The 26,920-nt window shown below is 44.4% G+C and overlaps 1 protein-coding gene across 2 annotated transcripts in view; it reads left to right on the forward strand.

Moving 5' to 3' along the window:
• Positions 1 to 26,920, forward strand: part of erbb4b (erb-b2 receptor tyrosine kinase 4b) — a 464,723-nt gene that overhangs the window by 359,991 nt on the left and 77,812 nt on the right. For both annotated transcript variants that reach the window (XM_090230064.1, XM_036974796.2), the window contains exons 13-16: positions 1,245 to 1,377; positions 11,147 to 11,240; positions 22,216 to 22,370; positions 25,777 to 25,821. In XM_090230064.1, the coding sequence (XP_090086190.1) occupies positions 1,245 to 1,377; positions 11,147 to 11,240; positions 22,216 to 22,370; positions 25,777 to 25,821 (427 nt within the window). The remainder of the gene's footprint in view (positions 1 to 1,244; positions 1,378 to 11,146; positions 11,241 to 22,215; positions 22,371 to 25,776; positions 25,822 to 26,920) is intronic.

Genomic DNA, 26,920 nt, shown 5'->3' on the forward strand with positions numbered 1-26,920 from the left:
TGGTCAAAAGCAGTGCACTATATTGGTAGAAGGGTACCATTTGGGACACAACCGTTGTATGAAATAGCCCTCACCCCATAGACCCTCGACTTCTCACAATGCTGTGTGCAATGTTGGGTAACAATCTTGGAACCTAGAAATGAATCTCAAGTGTCCGCTGGCGGGCTTCTACATTTTAACAGTCTGTCACGAGAGACAATGTTGCAACCATATAATATTATAAACCGAGCTGGAGAGAGATCTCACTCCTGGTATTATTATGCACAGATAGTAGGCTGCTCCTACTGTAGTGGTAGTTGAGTACAGAGAGCCTGTTTCCTGCACAGAGGGACAGTTGGACTAAAAGCCGCCTTAATCATTATCTTTGCCAGAATCTGCTGATGCTGAAAAGATAATGACAAGAGTTTAGGGCTGATTTTCAACTTTTTTTCTTGTCTTGTCAAGTTAGCTTGTACATCCAGCTGTTACTGAAGATAATTTAACCCCTTCGCTGTTTGGTTAGCACTATTACAGTGTAATGGGAGAACACAACTACAGCCTGCTCCACATCCAGGTCCACAGTCGGTCTCCTCTCACAGACCCACCTGTCCGTCTCCCTCTCTACCTTAGCACTCTACAGACAGGTATCTTTCCCCCAAATTCCCAGTTTTTCCAGAAAATCACTGGATTTCCTGCTTATTCCTTCTTAATTCTGTAAATCTTCCAACCGGGATTCCCGGAATCACATCACCATACACTTCCACTTCTAACGAAGGATCTTTGAGATAGATCTGCATGGTGGGACATGTCTCTACCTTTCTGCTTCAGCTCTACCTTGTTAGATGCTCTAATGCTCTAATTTCACCATGAACGTCTAAGAAAGGGGCTTTGACATAGACCTGCATGGTGTGTCTGGCTGGCATTACCTTTTGCAGATGGCAGACACACGGACAGTACAGTATAGACGATTAACATGTGACCATTAATCCACCCTCCCTCAGATGGACCTGGAAGAGAGAGAGGAGAGGAAAGAGAGCTCATGGTTGAGTTGAAACCACTGTTTGACTGACTGGCCTCAGATTAACACAGTAGCCTTGAAAAATAAAAGTTGTAATTTTAGTAGCCAATGGCTCCACCCATATCCTTTCCAATAACAAAATAAAAATATTGTCCAGTACCTAACCCTGTCATGCTACTGTGGATGGTTTTTGACCTTCTGTTTGACCCCTAACCCTAGTCTTAACCTGTATTCCTGTGTTTCTCAGCTACTGAGCGGATGGTGTGTGACCCTCTGTGTTCGGACTCTGGCTGCTGGGGGCCGGGACCAGACCAGTGCCTGGCCTGTCGTTACTTCAGCCGGGGACGCATCTGTGTGGACACCTGCAACCTCTATGAAGGGTGAGTTACATATACCAGTGTCACATAATGACAGATACTGTAGACACTTGACAGTGTAACATAATTACATTATGACAGTATCACTCTCAATATGCCTGAATTTAAAGAGAAATACAGCTGTCAAACTAACAACTCTTTTTACCTCAGTGAAAGTACTTTTGTTTTAGGTCTTTTAGGTCTGAGAACGAGTATGACTTGTATATGAAAGGATGTACAGAATAGTTTTTCTATATAGTGATTTTCTTTCAGTAGTACTATGTATTACCTGTTCAGCAGACCAGTAAGTGTACAATATAACTACTGTCTGTGTAGACACCAATCTCTTCCCTCGTTCATTCCGGTAATCCCTGAACGAGAAAACACGGTGTAAACACAATCTACTGGCTCCTGTGAAAGATAGAAAGGTACTGCAATAATGGACCAAGAATGAACTTACTTGTTTCTCAAATATCAGAGAAAAATAGATGTGTGTTTGTATGAAAGATGGTCTGCCTCCCAAATGGCACCCTATTCTCTATATAGTTACACTACTTTTAACCAGGGCCCATAGGGTTCTGTTTCAAAGTAGTGCACTATATATGGATTTTGGTGCCATTTGGGACGCAGGCAGGGACGAGGCCAGGTCAGACACAGCACTTCATACCTGAAGGATAAACCACCACAACAAAACCCTCTGGTGAGTAAATAACAGGGGAGATAAGATTAAGGTTGTTTTCATCTGCTGCAGTGTGGATTTACAGAGTAGAGATGTTACAATATGTGAGACAGAAGCACACACACACACACACACACACACACTAACACACACACACACAGGAGTGTACTTACTGTAGTGTTAGTAGGAGACATGAGACAACATGGAGGGGTCTGAGGGAGTGTACTTATATGGTGATTAGGGGGATTGGTTATGGGTTTGTATTTCCTGCACGATTTAAAATATTGTTGCTACATTGTCTATGTTGTTGTTGTTGTTTTCCTGTAAAATCCTCTCTAATAAATTGCTTAAAAGTCTGTTTTTCAATGGCAATAACAGGTGAGACATTCAAATTTAAATGTCACCATCTCAAGCGTAAGCCAGACTAAAGACAAAGCTAAACTCTAGTGTGTTGTAGAAATAGAAGAATGGTTCTATGTCTATGGCTGGTGTACACCACATTAGATACAGACATGGATGCTTGTTTTGCCTTGCAGACTGACTGGCTCTAGGCCCAGGCAGCCATCGGGGCCCTTCGTAGTCGAGAAACGTGAGGCCAGTTTGGAGAGGTACGCCAGATGAGAGAGGAGAGGCGCAGGGCAGGGGGGTTAGGCGTGTCACTGCGTGTCACAGTCACTGCTTGCGCACGGGGCCACGCTCTGCCTACCTGTCTGCCTGTCTGCACGCCACCGCTCACAGCTCGGCTAATCAAAGGAACACGAGAGATGCTACTAACCAATCACAGAGCCACGAGACGCTACTGACTGAAGTCTATTGAGACCATAGAAGTACATACTGTAGAACACATAGGGGTGGTTTCCAGAACATAGACTAAGTCTGGGAATAAAAAGCATGCTCAATGGAGAATCTCCATGAAAACCACTTTCAAATTCAGGACTTGACTTAATCTGTGTCTGGTACTGTTAAACTACCCCATAGTATTAGGGCTGGGCGATGCATCATGAGTTCTGGTATACCGGTATGGATTCACATACCGGTATGTATTTTTACAACACTGTATAACAATATTTTGATACAGTGCTGAACTAAATGAAAGGTTCTACACATTGGACTACTTCACTGTCAGTTTTGTCCTGGTTTGGTTGAGTATTAAACCATCAGAATGGAGAAAGCCCATTAAAACCACTTAGTACCATTTTGTTTCCAATCAAAGGTTATGCACTACTCATAAAACATATGTAGAACTTTTACAATTCAGAGAACAATATTGTGATATGATATGTTGGCGATATCACCCAGCCCTACATAGTTTTATATTGTATATACAGTACCAGTCAAAAGTTTGGACACCTACTGATTCAAGGGTTTTTCTTTATTTTTACTATTTTCTGCATTGTAGAAGAAGATATCAAAACTATGAAATAACACATATGGAATCATGTAGTAACAAAAAAGTGTGAAACAAAATATATTTTGCCACCCTTTGCCTTGATGACAGCTTTGCACACTCTTGGCATTCTCTCAACTATCTTCATGAGGTAGTAACCTGGAATGCATATCAATTAACAGGTGTGCCTTGTTAAAAGTTAATTTGTGGAATTTCTTTCCTTCTTAATGCGTTTGAGCCAATCAGGTGTGTTGTGACAAGGTAGAGGTGGTATACAGAAGATAGCCCTATTTGGTAAAAGACCATGTCCATATTATGGCAAGAACAGCTCAAATAAACAAAGAGAAACAACAGTCCGTCATTACTTTAAGACATGAAGGTCAGTCAATACGGAAAATGTCAAGAACTTTGAAAGTGTCTTCAAGTGCAGTCGCAAAAACCATCAAGGGCTATGATGAAACTGGGTCTCTTGAGGACTGCCACAGGAAGGGAAGACCCAGAGTTACCTCTGCTATGATGAAACTGGCTCTCTTGAGGACTGCCACAGGAAGGGAAGACCCAGAGTTACCTCTGCTATGATGAAACTGGGTCTCTTGAGGACTGCCACAGGAAGGGAAGACCCAGAGTTACCTCTGCTATGATGAAACTGGGTCTCTTGAGGACTGCCACAGGAAGGGAAGACCCAGAGTTACCTCTGCTATGATGAAACTGGCTCTCTTGAGGACTGCCACAGGAAGGGAAGACCCAGAGTTACCTCTGCTATGATGAAACTGGCTCTCTTGAGGACTGCCACAGGAAGGGAAGACCCAGAGTTACCTCTGCTATGATGAAACTGGCTCTCATGAGGACCGCCACAGGAAGGGAAGACCCAGAGTTACCTCTGCTATGATGAAACTGGCTCTCATGAAGACCGCCACAGGAAAGGAAGACCCAGAGTTACCTCTGCTCTAGAGGATAAGTTCATTAGAGTTACCAGCCTCAGAAAATGCAGCGCAAATAAATGATTCACAGAGTTCAAGTAACAGACACAACTATTCAGAGGAGACTGCATGAATCAGGCCTTCATGGTTGAAATGCTGCAAAGAAAACACTACTAAACACCAATAATAAGAAGAGACTTGCTTGGGCCAAGAAACACAAACAATGGACATTAGACTGGAGGAAATCTGTTCTTTGGTCTGATGAGTACAAATTTGACCGCCGTGTCTTTGTGAGATGCAGAGTAGGTGAACGGTTTGCGCTTGGTGGGACTATCATTCAACAGGACAATGACCCAAAACACACCTCCAGGCTGTGTAAGGGGTATTTGACCAAGGAGGAGAGTGATGGAGTGCTGCATCAGATGACCTAGCCTCCACAATCACCGACCTCAACCCAACTGAGATGGTTTGGGATGGGTTGGACTGCAAAGTGAAGGAAAAGCAGCCAGCAAGTGTTCAGCATATGTGGGAACTCCTTTAAGACTGGTGGAAAAGCATTCAAGGTGATGGAACAGTAGTGGAGAGGGTAGTAAGTTTTAAGTTCCTCGGCGTACACATCACAGACAAACTGAATTGGTCCACCCACACAGACAGCATCGTGAAGAAGGTGCAGCAGCGCCTCTTCAACCTCAGGAGGCTGAAGAAATTTGGCTTGTCACCAAAAGCACTCACAAACTTCTACAGATGCACAATCGAGACCATCCTGTCGGGCTGTATCACCGCCTGGTACGGCAACTGCTCCGCCCACAACCGTAAGGCTCTCCAGAGGGTAGTGAGGTCTGCACAACGCATCACCGGGGGCAAACTACCTGCCCTCCAGGACACCTACACCACCCGATGTCACAGGAAGGCCATAAAGATCATCAAGGACAACAACCACCCGAGCCACTGCCTGTTCACCCCGCTATCATCCAGAAGGCGAGGTCAGTACAGGTGCATCAAAGCTGGGACCGAGAGACTGAAAAACAGCTTCTATCTCAAGGCCATCAGACTGTTAAACAGCCACCACTAACATTGAGCGGCTGCTGCCAACACACTGACTCAACTCCAGCCACTTTAATAATGGGAATTGATGGGAAATGATGTAAAATATATCACTAGCCACTTTAAACAATGCTACCAAATATAATGTTTACATACCCTACATTATTCATCTCATATGTATATGTATATACTGTACTCTATATCATCTACTGCATCTTTATGTAAATCATGTATCACTAGCCTCTTTAACTATGCCACTTTGTTTACATACTCATCTCGTATGTAATACTGCACTCAATACCATCTACTGTATCTTGCCTATGCCGCTCTGTACCTTCATTCATTCATATATCTTTATGTACATATTCTTTATCCCCTTACACTTGTGTCTATAAGGTAGTAGTTTTGGAATTGTTAGCTAGATTACTTGTTGGTTATTACTGCATTGTCGGAACTAGAAGCACAAGCATTTCGCTACACTCGCATTAACATCTGCTAACCATGTGTTTTTTGGTTGAGAGAATGCCAAGAGTGGGCAAAGCTGTCATCAAGGCAAAGGGTGGCTACTTTGAACAATCTCAAGTATAAAAACGCTTTTTTTGTTATTACATGTTTTCATATGTGTTATTTTATAGTTTTGATGTCTTCACTATTATTCTACAATGTAGAAAATAGTAAAATTAAAGAAATACCCTGGAATGAGTAGGTGGGTCCAACCTTTTGACTGGTTGAGACAATGTCTTGTTCACTGTGGGGCACTATCTAGAAGGAAAAACATATATTTTGCATTTCCTAACGTCTCTGTCTTAAAGGTAATTGTCTATTTTGAGTGACTGAGTCAGCACAACAGGTTTGCTAGAAAAGATGACGACACAGACACAAAGTACAACTCTTATAGTGGAGATTTAGGTTGGACCTCCCGTGAGGAAGTGAGGTATTGTCTGCTTCTGTCCTCCAGGTCTTATGTTAGAACAGAGGTTTTAAGTGCTGTGTAACTGACGTGCCTCCATCCTGAGAGAGAGAGAGAGAGAGAGAGAGACTGGGAGAGAGAGAGACTGGGAGAGAAAGAGACTGGGAGAGAGAGAGAGAGAGAGAGAGACTGGGAGAGAAAGAGACTGGGAGAGAGAGAGAGAGAGACTGGGAGAGAGAGAGAGACTGGGAGAGAGAGAGACTGGGAGAGAGAGAGAGAGACTGGGAGAGAGAGAGAGAGAGAGAGAGAGAGAGACTGGGAGAGAGAGAGAGAGAGAGACGGAGAGAGAGAGAGACTGGGAGAGAGAGAGAGACTGGGAGAGAGAGAGACTGGGAGAGAGAGAGACTGGGAGAGAAAGAGACTGGGAGAGAGAGAAAGAGAGAGAGAGAGAGAGACTGAGAGAGAGAGACTGGGAGAGAGAGAGACTGGGAGAGAGAGAGAGAGAGAGACTGGGAGAGAGAGAGAGAGAGACTGGGAGAGAGAGAGAGAGAGAGAGAGAGACTGGGAGAGAGAGACTGGGAGAGAAAGAGACTGGGAGAGAGAGAGAGAGACTGGGAGAGAAAGAGACTGAGAGAGAGAGACTGGGAGAGAGAGAGACTGGGAGAGAGAGAGACTGGGAGAGAGATAGAGAGAGAGAGAGAGAGAGAGAGACTGGGAGAGAGAGAGAGAGAGAGAGAGACTAAGAGAGAGAGACAGAGAGAGAGAGAGAGAGAATCTGAGAGAGAGAGAGAGAGAGAGAGAGAGACTCAGAGAGAGAGAGAGACTGAGAGACTTATGGCAATAGAGAAGCTAAACCCTATGGAGAACCATGGGAGACTAAGCTAACATAAAGGACATGTTAAACCATAACCCATTTAAATCATAGCTTTACCAGACAAAGACCTACCTCCCGTGCCACCCTGCATGGCATTGTGTTGACCGGATAAAGCATAATTAATCCTAATTTGATTTCAGGTCCCATGGAGGTATTCCTCTTGTTATTTAACAGAGGGAGGAAACACCACACTCACTTACTCCTCACACATGTTGTCCCAGCCAGACCTGGGTACAAATACCATTTGAAATCTTTCTAATACTTTTAGGTGGTTGCTTTAGCCTGCCTGGAGTGCCAGATGGGTGGGGTTTGCATTTTTTGCGATTATTCTATTGCTTCGATTGCCTCAGACAAGCTCAGTAATGCTATAAGTATTCCATTTTTTAAAATAGTATTTGAACCCATGTCTGCCCACAGCGTACACCAGAGTTTCTCTTGTTAGTATTAAAGGCAGACACACACTAATGTTAAAGGGTGCCATGTTAAATCTCTTTGCTCTACTTTGTGTCTGTTAGTGAATGACTTTTCAAGCCCCACCAGTGACTTCTGATTTTAATGTTGTGAAAAAGGAACAAGACACCACTTTAGTTAATTGATTTCTGAAAGTATGGAACACCCGTTAGCATTAGTTGGAAAGCCATGCTACACCAAAGTGATTGTATCAATATAGCCACGATAATTAGCTTGGATGCTGGAGGGTGTAGTGTAACTTAATGGAATACATCAGATTGAACATTCTCAGCATGTGCAGTGCATGCTCAACGCTAAATGAGCCCATGACTTCATCCAATGACCTTCAGCGCCAAATTAAACATGAGAACGAGATATAGAAGCCCACCTCCTACACACATACAAACACACACACACACCGCACGCCACACACACACACATACAAACACACACACCGCACGCCACACACACACCACATGCCACGCACACCGCACGCCACACGTCACACACCACACGTCACACATCACACGCCACACACACACCACATGCCACACACAAACACACCCCACTCCACACAAACACAAACACACACACCACACACAGCCCACTCCACACAAACACTCACACACACCACTCCACACTCATATACACACACTCCACACAAACACAAACACACACACCACACACAGCCCACTCCACACAAACACTCACACACACCACTCCACACTCATATACACACACTCCACACATTGATTGTTTCCTCAAATCAAATATAATAAAATATTATTAGTCACATGCTTCGTAACCAACCGGTGTAGACTAACAGTGAAATTCTTACTTACGGTCCTTCCCCATAATGCAGAGAGAGATAATAGAAAAATAATAACCCGAGTAAAGATAACTTACCAGGGTACCAGTAGTGAGTCTATGTGCTGGCATACGAGGTCATTGAGGGTGATATGTACACATAGGTAGGGTTCAAGCAACAGGAAGGATAATAAACAGCAGCTCTACCAGTAGTGAGTCTATGTGCTGGGATACGAGGTCATTGGGGGTGATATGTACACATAGGTAGGGTTCAAGCAACAGGAAGGATAATACACAGCAGCTCTACCAGTAGCGAGTCTATATGCTGGGATACGAGGGGGTTGCAGATGGAAATTCAATGAGAACTGAAAACTGACAAAATGGATGGGTGTGTCTGACATTGTACCCTATTACCTATAAAGAGCATATAATCCCCATAGGCAGTGGTCAAAAGCAGTGCACTAAAAAGGGAATTAGGGCTCTATTTCGGATGTAACCAATGTCTTTTGCCTAAATTACAAAAACAAACGCATACTACACACAGTTTTTAGTCAAAGACAATAATTAAACAACAGTGACAAAAAGCTGAACCTTCAATGATCAATTACATCGTACATTTCTTAAAAGTCAATCAATCACCTTCATCAATGTCAACATTAGTTGAGACGGCTAAATAGTTAGATAAATATTTAACCAATAGCTGGACCTGGACTATCTGGGGCGGCAGGGTAGCCTAGTGGTTAGAGCGTTGGACTAGTAACCGGAAGGTTGTGAGTTCAAAAACCCCCGAGCTGATCTGTCGTTCTGCCCCTGAACAGGCAGTTAACCCACTGTTCCCAGGCCGTCATTGAAAATAAGAATTTGTTCTTAACTGACTTGCCTGGTTAAATAAAGGTAAAATAAAAAAATAAAATAAAATCTGCATTGGCCCTTTTTCCACATACGCTGCTGCTGTGTATTATCCTTCCTGTTGCTTGAACCCTACCTATGTGTACATATCACCCTCAATGACCTCGTATCCCAGCACATAGACTCACTACTGGTAGAGCTGCTGTTTATTATCCTTCCTGTTGCTTGAACCCTACCTATGTGTACATATCACCCTCAATGACCTCGTATCCCAGCACATAGACTCACTACTGGTAGAGCTGCTGTTTATTATCCTTCCTGTTGCTTGAACCCTACCTATGTGTACATATCACCCTCAATGACCTCGTATCCCAGCACATAGACTCGCTACTGGTAGAGCTGCTGTGTATTATCCTTCCTGTTGCTTGAACCCTACCTATGTGCACATATCACCCCCAATGACCTCGTATCCCAGCACATAGATTCGCTACTGGTAGAGCTGCTGTTTATTATCCTTCCTCCTGTTGCTTCCTGATACGAGGTCATTGAGGGTGATATGTACACATAGGTAGGGTTCAAGCAACAGGAAGGATAATAAACAGCAGCTCTACCAGTAGTGAGTCTATGTGCTGGGATACAAGGTCATTGAGGGTGATATGTACACATAGGTAGGGTTCAAGCAACAGGAAGGATAATAAACAGCAGCAGCGTACCAGTAGCGAGTCTATGTGCTGGGATACGAGGTCATTGAGGGTGATATGTACACATAGGTAGGGTTCAAGCAACAGGAAGGATAATAAACAGCAGCAGCGTACCAGTAGCGAGTCTATGTGCTGGGATACGAGGTCATTGAGGGTGATATGTACACATAGGTAGGGTTCAAGCAACAGGAAGGATAATACACAGCAGCAGCGTATGTGGAAAAAGGGCCAATGCAGATAGTCCAGGTCCAGCTATTGGTTAAATATTTATCTAACTATTTAGCCGTCTCAACTAATGTTGACATTGATGAAGGTGATTGATTGACTTTTAAGAAATGTACGATGTAATTGATCATTGAAGGTTCAGATTTTTGTCACTGTTGTTTAATTATTGTCTTTGACTAAAAACTGTGTGTAGTATGCGTTTGTTTTTGTAATTTAGGCAAAAGACATTGGTTACATCCGAAATAGAGCCCTAATTCCCTTTTTAGTGCACTGCTTTTGACCACTGCCTATGGGGATTATATGCTCTTTATAGGTAATAGGGTACAATGTCAGACACACCCATCCATTTTGTCAGTTTTCAGTTCTCATTTAATTTCCATCTGCAATAGTCTAGCCTCATGTCCAGGTCTTATGTCAGCCATCTTAGCAGGCTGTTGCTAGCTGTGTACAGTATACATAGTGGAAGAGTGGGTGTACCACAGTACAGTGACTGCAGTGCCTGAGACCATGAAACCCCTCCAGCTATTCCTCTAAACAGAGCCAGTGGAGCGCTGAGGAGCACAGTGGAGCACAGTGGAGCACAGTGGAGCACTGAGGAGCACTGAGGAGCACTGAGGAGCACAGTGGAGCACAGTGGAACACAGCTCGCCTCCCTTCCTGTAGAGTCTGTATCTGACACACTTCTTTTTTTTTCTCACTTTCCCCACTCTATCCCTCTCTCTCCCTCTTATCTTCCCCCTTCTCCCTCCTTCTCTCTCCCCACCCCCCTCTCTCTCCTCCCCCCCCTCTGCCTCTCTCCTCCTTTCTTCCGTCTCCCCCTACCTCCCTTCATCTTCCTCTACCTCCCTTGGTTTCCCCCCCCCCCTCTCACACACTCTCTTGCCCCCTCTCTCCATCCCTTCTTCGTGTTCCGCCCCCCCTCCCCTCTCTCCATCTCTGGTTTTCAGGGAGGTGCGTGAGTATGCCAACGGCTCGGTGTGTGTGGAGTGTGATTCCCAGTGTGAGAGAGCAGACGATTACTCTCTGACCTGTCATAGCCCGGTAAGATTCTCTAGAGACACAGTCTAACACATATGTGCCCACACACACACACACACACACACACACACACACACACACACACACACACACACACACACACACAGAACCATCCTAAAGCATTCATGACATGCACTTGTAAATGATCCTCACTCCTGCACATTCGGACTTAATACTAGAGACAATGAATAACAATATGTTTTATATGGTGATGCCAAGAATCCTACTCAGTGTGCCATAACATTATCCTACATTACATTTTTATTTGAGTAAATTAGCATATACTCTTACCCAGAGCGACTTGCAGTCAGTCAGTGAATTCAACTAAGTTTAGTTGGTAGAAACATCCACCTATCACTGTCAGTAGACAGACCTTTCTGCCAAATAGCTGCCATCAGCAAAAACATGAATCATATTGTGTCCATTAATAAAGTCTCTCTAGAGCTTTTATTTTTCTCTCTTTTCTGTCCCTACCATAAACTGAAATCACTTGTGACCACAGACAAGGGATGCATCCCAAATGGCACTCTATTCCCTATATATAGTGCACTACTTTTGACCAGAGCACTATGGGCCTTGGTCAAAAGTAAGGCAATATATAGGTCTCATTTGAGATCCAGACTAGGCCTTCGATTGCCCTGGAAGCATAATTCATTGTATTTTCAGTTAGTGTGCCAGCGAGCTTCACTATTTATTTTATTTTATGTTAAATTAAATTCTGACATGTGTTAAGCAATACTGTCTTTGTGTGACTGTGTGTGTGCGTATGTGATTGTGTGTTTCTGTATATCTGTGTGTGAGTTTGTAAATGTGTGTGTCCCTGTGGACTCTCAAGTGTTGTCTCAGGCTGTGTTATGATGCTCCTTGTCCTTCCGTTCATCTCCTGTCTAGACAAGGTGATCCTTCACCACCTTTATCTATGCTCTCTTCTCCCTGCTCTCTTCTCTCTTCTCCCTGCTCCCTTCTCTCTTCTCCCTTCTCCCTGCTCCCTTCTCTCTGCTCTCTTCTCCCTTCTCCCTGCTCCCTTCTTCCTGCTCTCTTCTCCCTTCTTCCTGCTCTCTTCTCTCTTCTCCCTGCTCCCTGCTCCCTTATCCCTGCTCCCTGCTCCCTTATCCCTACTCCCTTATCCCTGCTCCCTTCTCCATGCTCCCTTCTCCATGCTCCCTTCTCCATGCTCCCTTCTCCCTGCTCCTTTCTCCCTGCTCTCTTCTCCCTGCTCCCTTATCCATGCTCCCTTCTCCCTGCTCCCTTCTCCCTGCTCTCTTCTCCATGCTCCCTTCTCCCTGCTCTCTTCTCCATGCTCCCTTCTCCCTGCTCCCTTCTCCCTGCTCCCTTCTCCCTGCTCTCTTCTCCCTTCTCCCCGCTCCCTTATCCATGCTCCCTTCTCCCTGCTCCCTTCTCCCTTCTCTCTTCTCTCCGCTCCCTTATCCATGCTCCCTTCTCCCTGCTCTCTTCTCCCTGCTCCCTTCTCTCTTTCCCTGCTCCCTTCTCCCTGCTCCCTTATCCCTTTTCCCTGCTCCCTGCTCCCTTCTCCCTGCTCCCTTCTCCCTGCTCTCTTCTCCCTTCTCCCCGCTCCCTTATCCATGCTCCCTTCTCCCTGCTCTCTTCTCCCTGCTCCCTGCTCTCTTCTCCTCGCCCCCTTCTCCCTGCTCCCTTCTCCCTGCTCCCTTTTCCCTTCTCCCTGCTCTCTTCTCCCTGCTCCCTTCTCCCTGCTCCCTTCTCCATGCTCCCTTCTCCATGCTCCCTTCTCCCTGCTCCCTTCTCCCTGCTCCCTTCTCTCTTTTCCCCTCACCCTTCTCCATGCTCCCTGCTCCCTGCTCTCTTCTCCCTGCTCTCTTCTCCCTGCTCTCTTCTCCCTGCTCCCTTCTTCCTGCTCCCTTCTCCCTGCTCCCTTTTCCCTGCTCCCTTCTCCCTGCTCCCTTCTTCCTGCTCCCTTCTCCCTGCTCCCTTCTCCCTGCTCCCTATTCCCTGCTCCCTTCTCCCTGCTCCCTTCTTCCTGCTCCCTTCTCCCTTCTCTCTTCTCCATTCTTCCTGCTCCATTCTCCCTGCTCCCTTCCCCCTTCTTCTCCCTGCTCCCTGCTCCCTTCACCCTGCTCTCTTCTCCATTCTCCATTCTCCCTTCTCTCTGCTCCTTCTCTCTGCTCCCTTCTCACTTCTCGCTGCTCTCTGCTCCCTTTTCTCTGCTCCCTTCTCCCTGCTCTCTGCTCTCTGCTCCCTTTTCTCTGCTCCCTTTTCTCTGCTCCCTTCTCTCTGCTCTCTGCTCTCTGCTCCCTTTTCTCTGCTCCCTTCTCCCTGCTCTCTACTCTCTGCTCCCTTTTCTCTGCTCCCTTCTCCCTGCTCTCTGCTCTCTGCTCCCTTCTCACTTCTCCCTTCTCACTGCTCCCTTCTCCCTGCTCTCTGCTCCCTTCTCCTTTCTCCCTGCTCTCTGCTCCCTTCTCTCTACTCCCTTCTCCCTGATCTCTGCTCCCTTCTCCCTGCTCTCTGCTCCCTTTTCTCTGCTCCTTTCTCCCTTCTCTCTGCTCCCTTCTCCCTGCTCTCTGCTCCCTTCTCTCTGTTCCCTTCTTCCTTCTCCATGCTCCCTTCTCCATGCTCCCTTCTCCCTGCTCCCTTCTTCCTGCTCCCTTCTTCCTGCTCCATTCTCCCTGTTCCATTCTCCCTTCTCTCTTCTCCCTTCTCTCTTTTCCCATCTCCCTTCTCTCTGCTCCCTTCTCTCTGCTCCCTTCTCACTGCTCTCTGCTCCCTTCTCCCTGCTCCCTTCTCTGCTCTCTTCTCTGCCTGTCTTCTTGATAGTTTATTAAGTCAACACCCCTCTAGCCTTCAATCTCACTACACACAATATACTCAACGCCACACACATGCAGACACTCACTCAAGGCCACACAAAGTATTCATGCATTATTTCTGAGTCTTGTCTTCCATCTCTGTGGAGTGGTAGAACATGTGGATACCTTGTGCCCAATCACTGGCACACACACACACACACACACACACACACACACACACACACACACACACACACACACACACACACACACACAACCACTTATGAGCTTAATTCAGAGTTGAGATAAGTATGTGCAACTAAGAAGATTGTGTAAATAATGAATTGACAATTTGAGTTACGTATGTAACTGAAGTCAGAATACTGCCTGCCCCCATGTGCCCAGTATTTTTTTTTAAATGGAGACATTGTGCAGTGGTCGGAGCTCTGTTCTGTATGGTTTGGAACGTGGCTTGCAGGTCCCTTTCCGAGGGCCTCTGTTGAGTCTATGGAGTATGTGTGAGTCTATGGAGTATGTGTGAGTCTATGGAGTATGTGTGAGTCTATGGAGTATGTGTGAGTCTATGGAGTATGTGTGAGTCTATGGAGTATGTGTGAGTCTATGGAGTATGTGTGAGTCTATGGAGTATGTGTGTGTCTATGGAGTATGTGTTAGTCTATGGAGTATGTGTGAGTCTATGGAGTATGTGTGAGTCTATGGAGTATGTGTCAGTCTATGGAGTATGTGTGAGTCTATGGGACAGGCCAGAGTAAGCACTGCGAGGGGTTTGGGTTACATCAGGGTATGTGCTCATTGTTATTAAGGCTAGATTAGCTGCTGCAGGGTTAGATTTTTGGCTCTTCTTTTCCTAGAACTAATAATGTCATGGGCCTGCACTGAGCCAATCTAAAACAAACAGAGAGATGGAGAGAGATTTTATGTTCATGGGCATGCTCTTAGCCAATCTAAAACACACAGAGAGAGAGAGAGATGGGAGAGAGGGATATATGTTATGTTCTTAGGCCTGCGCTTAGCCAATCTAAAACCGACATAGTTGGAGAGACATTAACTTATGTCCACAATGCTCTTAGCCAATATAAAACAGAGAGATGGAGAGTTGGAGATATGATCATAGGCCTGCTCTAAGACAAACTACAAGTTTAGGATGAACCTGCCTGGTGGGATTAACAGTAAAGCTCTATGGTCATGTATAATAGGCCTCTTCCCTAGTGCACTACTTTTGAAGGGGGCCCATAGAGACTATATAAGGAATAAAATGCACCTTGGGATGCAAGCTATATAACATCTAACAGCATGACTAGGCCTACTATACATGACCACAGAGCTTTACTGTTAATCCCACCAGGCAGGTTCATCCTAAACCCGTAGTGATGGAAACATAGTGGAGTAGATAGACTAAAGGATTACATCAGTCATGTTATGACAACAGAAACCATAGCAATGACATTACATTCCACCTTTTGCTATGATTTGATCACCATGGCTAATGCCTTCTAAGGACGAAGGGAGGATGTAATAATGTCAGTCACACTCAGGATAAGCAGTTGAGAGAGGGGGGAGACAGAGACTGACACGGGTATTGAAAGAGCGATAGAGGGAGTGAGAGACAGAGAGGAAGAGAGAGATGTATAGAGAGAAAGAGTTAGATAGATAGATAGATAGATAGATAGATAGAGACAGGGGGACAAACACCTGCCCGCAGGTGACAGCATTCCCTCCCACATATGCCCCCCTAGGCATGACAACATAACAAACAAAAACGGGTCACAACTCCTGCAGCTCTGTCACACGCTGGGTATATACATAGTCAATGGTAGGCTTCGAGGGGACTCCTATGGTAGGTACACCTATAGCTCATCTCTTGGCAGTAGGACTGTAGACTACTTTATCACCGACCTCAACCCAGAGTCTCTCAGAGCGTTCACAATCAGACCACAGCAAAATCACAGTCTACTTGAACAGAGCAATACTCAATCACGAGGCATCAAAGCCAAAGGAACTGAGTAACATTAAGAAATGCTATAGATGGAAGGAATGCAGTTTGGAAACCTAACAAAAAACAATTAGGCAACAACAAATTCAATCCCTTCTAGACAATTTCCTGGGTAAAACGTTCCACTGCAATAGTGAAGGTGTAAACGTGGCAGTAAAAAATCTTAACAGTATATTTGACCTCTCAGCTTCCCTATCAAATCTAAAAATCTCAAATAGAAAACCGAAGAAAATGAACAACAATGACAAATGGTTTGATGAAGAATGCAAAAATCTAAGAAAGAAATTGAGAAACCTGTCCAACCAAAAACATAGAGACCCGTAAAACCTGAGTCTACGCCTTCACTATGGTGAATCACTAAAACAATACAGAAATACACTACGGAAAAAGAAGGAACAGCATGTCAGAAATCAGCTCAATGTAATTGAAGAATCCATAGACCACTTCTGGGAAAATTGGAAAACACTAAACAAACAACAACACAAAGAATTATCTATCCAAAATGGAGATGTATGGGTAAACTACTTCTCCATTCTTTTTGGGTCTATAACAAAGAATAAAGAGCAAAAACATACACATGATCAAATACAAATCTTAGAACTATTAAAGACTACCAGAAACCACTGAATTCTCCAATTACCTTGAACGAGTTACAGGACAAAATAAAAACCCTCCAACCCAAAAAGGCCTGTGGTGTTGATGGTATCCTTAATGAAATGATCAAATATACAGACAACAAATTCCAATTGGCTATACTAAAACTCTTTAACACCATCCTTAGCTCTGGCATCTTCCCCAATATTTGGAACCAAGGACTGATCACCCCAATCCACAAAAGTGGAGACAAATTTGACCCCAATAACTACCGTGAAATATGCGTCAACAGTAACCTTGGGAAAATCCTCTGCATTATCATTAACAGCAGACTTGTACATTTCCTCAATGAAAACAATGTACTGAGCAAATGTCAAATTGGCTTTTTACCGAATTACCGTACAACAGACCATGTATTCACCCTGCACACCCTAATTGACAACCAAACAAACCAAAACAAAGGCAAAGTCTTCTCATGCTTTGTTGATTTCAAAAAAGCCTTCGAATCAATTTGGCATGAGGGTCTGCTATACAAATTGATGGAAATTGGTGTTGGGGGTAAAACATACGACATTATAAAATCCATGTACACAAACAACAAGTGTGCGGTTAAAATTGGCAAAAAACACAAACATTTCTTCACACCCTCTTCAACATATACATCAACGAATTGGCGCAGGCACTAGAAAAGTCTGCAGCACCCGGCCTCACCCTACTAGAATCTGAAGTCAAATGTCTACTGTTTGCTGATGATCTGGTGCTTCTGTCACTAACCAAGGAGGGCCTACAGCAGCACCTAGATCTTCTGCACAGATTCTGTCAAACCTGGGCCCTGACAGTAAATCTCAGTAAGACCAAAATAATGGTGTTCCAAAAAAGGTCCAGTCGCCAGGACCACAAATACAAATTCCATCTAGACACTGTTGCCCTAGAGCACACAAAAAACTATACATACCTTGGCCTAAACATCAGCGCCACAGGTAACTTCCACAAAGCTGTGAACGATCTGAGAGACAAGGCAAGAAGGGCATTCTATGTCATCAAAAGGAACATAAATTTCAACATACCAATTAGGATCTGGCTAAAAATACTTGAATCAATCATAGAGCCCATTGCCCTTTACGGTTGTGAGGTCTGGGGTCTGCTCACCAACCAAGACTTCACAAAATGGGACAAACACCAAATTGAGACTCTGCATGCAGAATTCTGCAAAAATATCCTCCGTGTACAACGTAGAACACCAAATAATGCATGCAGAGCAGAATTAGGCCGATACCCACTAATTATCAAAATCCAGAAAAGAGCTGTTAAATTCTACAACCACCTAAAAGGAAGCGATTCCCAAACCTTCCATAACAAAGCCATCACCTACAGAGAGATGAACCTGGAGAAGAGTCCCCTAAGCAAGCTGGTCCTGTTATCTCTGTTCACAAACACACCCCACAGAGCCCCAGGACAGCAGCACAATTAGACCCAACCAAATCATGAGAAAACAAAAATATAATTACTTGACACATTGGAAAGAATTAACAAAAAAACAGAGCAAACTAGAATGCTATTTGGTCCTAAACAGAGAGTACACAGTGGCATAATACCTATCCACTGTGACTGACCCAAACTTAAGGAAAGCTTTGACTATGTACAGACTTAGTGAGCATAGCCTTGCTATTGAGAAAGGCCGCCGTAGGCAGACCTGGCTCTCAAGAGAAGACAGGCTATCTGCCCACTGCCCACAAAATGAGGTGTAAACTGAGCTGCACTTCCTAACCTCCTGTCCAATGTATGACTGTATTAGAGAGACATATTTCCCTCAGATTACACAGATCCACAAAGAATTCGAAAACAAATCCAATTTTGATAAACTCCCATATCTACTGGGTGAAATACCACAGTATGCCATCACAGCAGCAAGATTTGTGACCTGTTGCCACGAGAAAAGGGCAACCAGTGAAGAACAAACACCATTGTAAATACAACCCTTATTTATGCTAATTTATTTTCCCTTGTGTACTTTAACCATTTGCACATTGTTACAACACTGTATATATATATATATATAATATAATATGACATTTGTACTGTCTTTATTGTTTTGAAACTTCTGTATGTGTAATGTTTACTGTTAATTTGTATTGTTTATTTCACTTTTGTATAATATCTAGCTCACTTGCTTTGGCAATGTTAACACATGTTTCCAATGCCAATAAAGCCCCTTGAATTTAATTGAATTGATAGTATGTGAGAATTAGATAGAGAGATGTATAGAGAGAAAGAGAGAGATAGATAGATAGATAGAGAGAAAGAGAGATAGATAGATAAAGAGAAAGATAGATAAAGAGATAGATAGATTGAGAGATAGTAAGTGAGATATAGATAGAGAGATAGATAGAGAGATAGTAAGTGAGAGATAGAGAGATAGAGAGCTAGAAAGAGAGAGAGATAGAGAGATAGAGTAAGTGAGAGAGTGAGTGAGAGAGAGAGAGAAAGAGAGTGAGTGAGAGAGAGAGAGAAAGAGAGAGATAGGTACACATGATGGGGAAAAGAATGATACAATTACATATTGCGATATTATTTTAGACAGTATTATATTGATTATTTGACTCTGAGAAACAATTTTTTTCCCGGTAACCCTAGTGGCTGTACCTGTGCCAAAACTCTGGTATTTTTCATCATACAGCTTGTTCTCCATCTTCTTTTTAAATGGTGACACACTATGTTTTCAGCACTTTTATTACTATTACTGATCAAAAGTCATGTTCTCATGCTTCTCGTCACTCTGTAGCAGACGTATAAAGAGCAATATGTTTGGAACATCAAATCGCAATAAAATCGCAGTGTCAAATCGCAATACATATAGAATCCTGAGAATCACAATAAATACCGTAGCAGTACCTAAGTATTGTGATATCCCTGGCCATCCCCATCCCTAGCACGTACCATGCTGCTTATACTTATCCAATCCCTGGAGATCTACAGGCAAGGAGGATCGGTTTGCTTAAGTTTGATTTGGCCTACCCTCTACCTCCTTTCTCCCCTCCTCCCCTCATTTCTCCTCTAGCCATATGTTGTTCAGATGGGTCCTCTGTCCCAGATGGACTGTCACAGCCTGCTAATTGATTAACGGGCATCTCTCTCTCTCTCTCTCTCTCTCTCTCTCTCTCTCTCTCTCTCTCTGTCTCTCTCGCTCTCTGTCTCTCTCTGTCTCTCTCTCTCTCGCTCGCTCCTTGGCATGATATACATGATCTACACTATTGGACGCTAGCTAGCGATACAAGATAAGTATGTTGGAGAAGCTGGGGAAGCTGTTTGGCTTATTCCGCAGTGTTAAAGCTTGCATGTAGAGGGAAATGCACGCCTGTAGTCGTATGGTATCTCTATGTGCATAGGCTCTTACAAAAAGGCTCTTATCTCTGTATGAGCTAGCCATTATGTAGCTATGTAATTGACCCTGCAGGTAGTGCCTTTCACTGTAGAGTAACTGTCATTGACACGCCATCATTATTGTATGATTTTGAATTGGGCCCCAAAGTTATGCAGGCTGAAGTGGGGTTCTGCAGTATGAGCCCACAGTCATAGTGTCTCAGTTGGACTACTGATCTAGAATCAGTTTTGCCTATTAGATGTATAATGAATAGACTGTGAGATACTTTAAGATACTTTATGGATATGGGCCCTGGAGCCAGATGTTTAAAGTATATCACAGTAGGAGTGCTGCTTTAGGATCAGTCTTGCCTAATAAATCACAATGAATAAGATTACATGGACAGGAGGGTCCTGATCCTTGATCAGCACTTATACTTTGAGGCCTTGTCTAACCTCTGCAGTAGATATATGAGGTGTGCTGTGTTGGCCCCAGTATAAATCCCTGGTAATGATGTATCGCTGGTAGCCCGGGAAAGCCTTTTATATGTTAGTGGACTGTCTATGGGAGACGGCACGTGAATTACCTTTACGACCAGCGAGCTGCTAAAGCACAGCACAACGGCTTACACAGGGGGAACACACACACACACACACAGGCATGGACATTTACACACACACACACACACACACACACACACACACACACACACACACACACACACACACACACACACACACAGGCATGTACATTTTCACACACACAGACACACACACACACACACACACAGGCATGGACATTTACACACACACACACAGGCATGGGCACGCACACAGGACACATACAAGACTGCAGCGTTGTGGTGGTCCATGATGCACTGTGTTTGGTTGAGAGATGAGATGGGGTTACTGGCTATAGTAGAGCCTATCAGAGCCATGGGTATGAGACTCGTCAAACAACTGATGGAGGACCGGCTTCATTTTGATATCTATGAAGAGCCTCAATTTGCATATTTATGCCTACACACATCCACACACACACACATCCTCTCACGCCCACTCATACATATGTACACAAAACACCTCCACATACCCATGCATATCTATTTTAGTCTGATCTGTTCTGCACCTTAAGGGCTGTTGTTGCCTGTTGGGCTCCCTCTGTTGCATTTATTGATGCACATGCAGGCCCATACATTGAACTCCCTCCCTCCCCTCCACCCACCCCCCGCCACCACTCCCCTGCCTCTTCTAGCCCATATTACCGCCATAAATTGTGTCTGTGCTGATTGTTATGGTCATTGTGTGTGCTGTGATGGATGGTTATTATCTCCGGCCCTGCTTGCTGGTGTTTTATGTGTCTCGTCTTCCCCCCATCTCCCTCCTTCCTTCGCATCCACGTTCTTCTCTCCTCTCATATCTCTCGTCTCTCTCGCTCTCCCATCTCTCTCTCGCTCCTCCCGTCATCTCTCCCCCTCTAACTATCCCCATCTCTCATCTCTCTCTTTGTCTCTTTCTCTCTCTATCTCTCTGTCTCTCTGTGTCCCGCTCTCATCTCTCTCTCTCTCTCTCTCTCTCTCTCTCTCTCTCTCTCTCTCTCTCACTCTCTCTATCCCTCCCTCTCTCATCTCTCATCTCTCTCTTTGTCTCTAGCTCTCTAACCCCCCTCTGTCTTTGTCCCCTGTATCTGCTTGCTCTCCTCTCTTTCCTAATATTGAGTTGCACCCCCCTCCCCTTTTGCCCTCAGTACAGCATCAATTTGTCGAGGGATGGACTCTTCAAGGAGTCCAAAGTATTCCACAGGGATGCTGGCCCATGTTGACTCCAATGCTTCCCACAGTTGTGTCAAGTTGGGTGGATGTCCTTTGGGTGGTGGACCGTTCTTGATACACACGGGAAACTGTTGAGCGTGAAAAACACAGCAGCGTTGCAGTTCTTGAAACAAACCGGTGCACCTGAAACAAAACCGGTGCAAACCGGTGCACCTACTACCATACCCTGTTCAAAGGCACTTACATCTTTTGTCTTGCCCATTTACCCTCTGAATGGCACACATACACAATCCATGTCTCAACTGTCTCAAAGTTTAAAATCCTTCTTTAATATGTCTCCTCTCCTTCTACACTAATTGAAGTAGATGTATTAAGTGACATAAATAAGAGATCATAGATTTGACCTATGTCATGGAAAAGGCAGGTGTTCTTAATTTTTTTTACACAGTGTATGTCTCTCTTTCTCTCTCTCTCAGGGTCCGGATCACTGTGTGAAGTGTCTCCACTTTAAAGATGGTCCTAACTGTGTGGAGAAGTGTCCCGACGGCCTTCAGGGGGCCATCAGCTTCATCTTTAAATATGCCGAGGCCAACAACGAGTGTCATCCCTGTCACTCCAACTGCACGCAGGGGTAAGGTTCACACTGAGTGTATATGTGGGGTTTTGTGTGTGGGGGTTGTGGGTGTGTTTGGCGGGGCGTCGTGAACTGAATTTGTGCTTTTGTTTTTCATTGTGTACAGTGCATTTGGAAAGTATTCAGACCCTTTGACTTTTCCACTTTTTGTTACGTTACAGTCTTATTCTAAAATGGATTCAATTAATGTTTTTCCTCATCAATCTACATACAATGCCCCATAATGACAAAGCGAAAACAGACTTTTAGAAATTCTTTCAAATGTATTGAAAATACAAAACAGAAATACCTTATTTACATAAGTATTCAGACCCTTTGCTATGAGACTCGAAATTGAGCTCAGGTGCATCCTGTTTCCATTGATTATCCTTGAGCTGTTTCTACAACTTGATTAGAGTCCAATTCAATTGATTGGACATGATTTGTAAAGACACACACCAGTGCATGTCAGAGCAAAAACAAAGCCATGAGGTCAAAGAAAGTGTTCGTAGAGCTCCGAGACAGGATTGTGTCAAGACACAGATCTGGGGAAGGGTACCAGCATTGCAGCATTGAAGGGCCCAAGAACACAGTGGCCTCCATCATTCTTAAATAGAAGAAGTTTGGAACCACCAAAACTCTTCCTAGAGCTGGCCGTCCGGCCAAACTGAGCAATTGAGGGAGAAAGGCCTTGGTCAGGGAGGTGACCAAGAACCCAGTGACCAAGAACACTCTGACAGAGCTCCAGAGTTCCTCTGTGGAGATGGGAGAAACTTTCAGAAGGACAACCATCTCTGCAGCCCTTCACCAATCAGGCCTTTATGGTAGAGTAGCCAGACGGAAGCCACTCCTCAGTAAAAGGCACATGACAGCCCGCTTGGAGTTTGCCAAAAGGCACCTAAAGGAATCTCAGACCATGAGAAACAAGATTCTCTGGTCTGATGAAACCAAGATTGAATTATTTGGCCTGAATCACGTCCTCTCAAGCATCACATCTGGAGGAAACCTGGTACCATAATTACGGTGAAGCATGGGGGTGGCAGCATCATGCTGTGGAGATGTTTTTCAGCGGCAGGGACTGGGAGACTAGTCAGGATCGAGGGAAAGGTTAACGGAGCACAGTACAGAGAGATCCTTGATGAAAACCTGCTCCAGAGAGATCAGGATCTCAGACTGGGGTGAAGGTTCACCTTCCAACAGGACAATAACCCTAAGCACACAGCCAAGACAATGCAGGAGTGGCTTTGGCACAAGACTCTGAATGTCCTTGAGTGGTCCAGCTAGAGCCCGGACTTGAACCCAATCGAACATCTCTGGAGAGATCTGAAAATAGCTGTACAGCGACGCTCCCCAACCAACCTGACAGTTTGAGAGGATCTGCAGAGAAGAATAGGAGAAACTCCCCAAACACAGGTGTGCCAAGCTTGTAGCGTCATACCCAAGAAGACTTGATGCAGTAATCGCTGCCAAAGGTACTTCAACAAAGTACTGAGTAAAGGGTCTGAATACTTATGTAAATGTCATATTTCAATGTTTTATATTTTATACATTTGCAAACAAATCTTAAAACCTGTTTCTGTTTTGTCATTATGGAGTATTGTGTGTATATTGATGAGGATAAAAAATAAAATAAACATTTGGAATAAGGCTGTAACGTAACAACATGTGGAGAAATTCAAGGGGTCTGAATACTTTCCAAATCACTGTATGTCTGTGTTTTGGCTTTCTGCAGAGTGTGCACGTTTATGTTGTTGTGTGCATGGTTGCGTTTCACATCAGCAGTCTGAATGACTAATGACCCTGGGAGGACAGAATACTGTTCATTTACTTCTACATTGTTTGTTTCACTGGCAAGACAAGGGCAGACTAATCCCCATTGTAAAGCCAAGGTCAACATGATAACCAGAGGAAAACAATATCTGTGTCATGCTCTGTTTCATCCACAGTGCAACAGCTCTCAGCACAACACACACACACACACACACACACACACACACACACACACACACACACACACAAACACCTTGCTATGCTCCCCTCGGTGCTGACCCCTTGTAACTCGGTGTTCCCATATCCAGCCAATGTTTATCAGTGTCTCCAGACACACACACACTCACTCACTCACACGTACGCACGAACCCACAGGAACTGCAAAATACCCAGGTGAAAGAGAGAGGCAGAGAGAGAAAGAGACAGAGAGAGAGAGAAAGGCTGCAAAAGAGATTCCGCTCTCCCTCTGCTCTCTGAGTGCTGTGAAGCCTGCGATGTAATGTTTAGCAGCAGAAGGAAGGAGACAGATATCATTTGGTATTGCAGTCAGTCAGTCCACCGGGCTGGCCCTGCACGTCTTGTGTTCTATTTCCTCGTGACTGGCAGACAGCCAGCTCACAACTCCATCTACCCATAACAACATTGTTACAAAATATAATGGAAATGAGTGTATCTGTGGAAATGCCATCTTGACACTTTGTCAAAATAACTGTTCCCAGCCTGCCCTTCAGTTCAGACACTCAAACAGACTCAGAGATCATCTCTGTTACTCCCCCTCTTCCTCTCCCGCCAAAGTGCTATCAGGGCAATTCGTATCATTCTGTATGTAAATATGTGACACTACATTTAGTATGATATATTACGTTACGTTAGATTACATTATGAATGGAATAGCGGTCATACAATATCATATGAATTAGAGGATGTATAGGTTCATACGTCTTACCTGGTTGTGCAATAGCATACGAATTGGATGGCGTAAGTTGTCATAGTATTATAGTATGCTATTATGCGTCTTAATCTGAGACCAGGTTGCTTGTTGCGTTGTTGCAACAAAGGAGAATTACGGGGAGAATTTACATTAGTGGTTAGGTGAACTAACGACAAAGGTTATGATCATTTGCGTGAAAGGTTAGGGGAGCTAAAACGTCAAAGGTTAGGTGAATTTACATAGTGGGTTCGGTGAATTGGGTTACGTTTTGAATAAGGATTAGGGAATGGGTTAGCTAAAATGCTACAGTTGTCCTCGACGCGACTCGAACATGGAACCTATGGATTGCTAGACAGTCTCAGTTTATGTTCAACCTCCCTACTTTCATTTCTATCTAAAGTAACTACAACATTAGTAGGTATCATGAATCTTGGAGGTGCTCAGAAATACGTAAAGTATGTTTCGTATGGCTCTGAGCCCAGGCTGCTCCCTCTCCCCCTACCCTCTTTACATCAAAGAGCTACACCATCCAGTATCCTGACTCCCTTACGCTCTGATTCTTGTTTCTGTACCTTTGTGACTGTCTTTGTGACTGTCTGTCATCGCTCGGTTCTTTCTGTGGACAGAACATACTGACACTGACACAGGTCTAGGAGCTATAGCACTGAGACGGACGCTGGACTGATTGCTTAATTCATTGTTTTGTTTCTCCCTCTCATCTAGGTGTATAGGACCCAGACTGCAGGACTGTATTGGCATGATGGACAGGTAAATATCTCTTCAAATCCCTACTGTCACTTCCTTCTCTGTCCCTAGGACAGACTGCCTACACACATAGAGACACAGGTTCAGCTTTCATTCATTAGCAATTTGTAAGTACAAATGCATACATTGGAATTGATCTTCGATGAGCGCACAATAGTAAAAAAGATAAGATACTCTCGCCAACAGACAACACTGGTTGAAATAACGGCATAACAACCAACTATGCTTATATTTACCCAAAATATATGTTCCCACAACTGAGGTTAGCTAGAAAGCAAGGAGGAGAAGAAGAGAAGAAGAGAGCGAGAGAGAGAGACATAGAGACAGAGACAGAGAGAGACAGACATAGAGAGAGACAAAGAGAGAGACGGAGAGAGACCGAGAGAGACCGAGACCGAGAGGGAGAGGGAGGAGCAGGCAGGTAGTGTGAATAATGTTTAGCTCTGAGGCCAAAAGTGTGTGCATGTTTGTGTGTGCGTGTGTGTGAATCCGTGTGTGTGTCCCTGCACGGGCTTGTGTTTTACTCTGCTCTTGATAAATTGGTAGCGCTTTGCTTTTGTTCTCGTGGGGAAAAGGAAGAAAACGCCACTAACCGTTCCAAGCAAATGGATTTACGATTTCATGACAGACAGTTTGTTTCTGGGGGGAGGAGATGGGGGGTATGGGGGAGGAGGAAGGGGGAACACATGAGAGAAGGGAGTGTGGCGAGAGGAAATGAACAAGGAGGACAGAAAAGACAAGAAGAGGGGGACAGTAACACAGAAGTTATAAAGACCCAATGGAACAGTATCCCCCTCTAGGATGATGTCCAGAAATAAACAGCACAGCAGAAGGATGCCATATTGGCTTACAACACAGACCCAAACAAAGGCCTAGTGAAAAACAGTTTGCGAAGCCTCCTGATCTGAAGGCTGAGCTGAATTAAGCTATGTATGGGCAGAGAGAGAAGGGGCAGTAATGACTGCTAATTTACTACAAGCTGGAGCCAGAGGGAAGGATTGCATCCCAAATGGTACCCCATTCCCTATATAGAGCACTACTTTTGACCAGAGCCCTAGTGGCACTAGGGAATAGGTTGCCATTTGAGATGCAGACAGAGCAT

The sequence above is a fragment of the Oncorhynchus mykiss genome, chromosome 3, assembly GCF_057628025.1.
Source record: "Oncorhynchus mykiss isolate SJ-2025 chromosome 3, ASM5762802v1, whole genome shotgun sequence".
NCBI classification, from domain to species: Eukaryota; Metazoa; Chordata; class Actinopteri; order Salmoniformes; family Salmonidae; genus Oncorhynchus; species Oncorhynchus mykiss.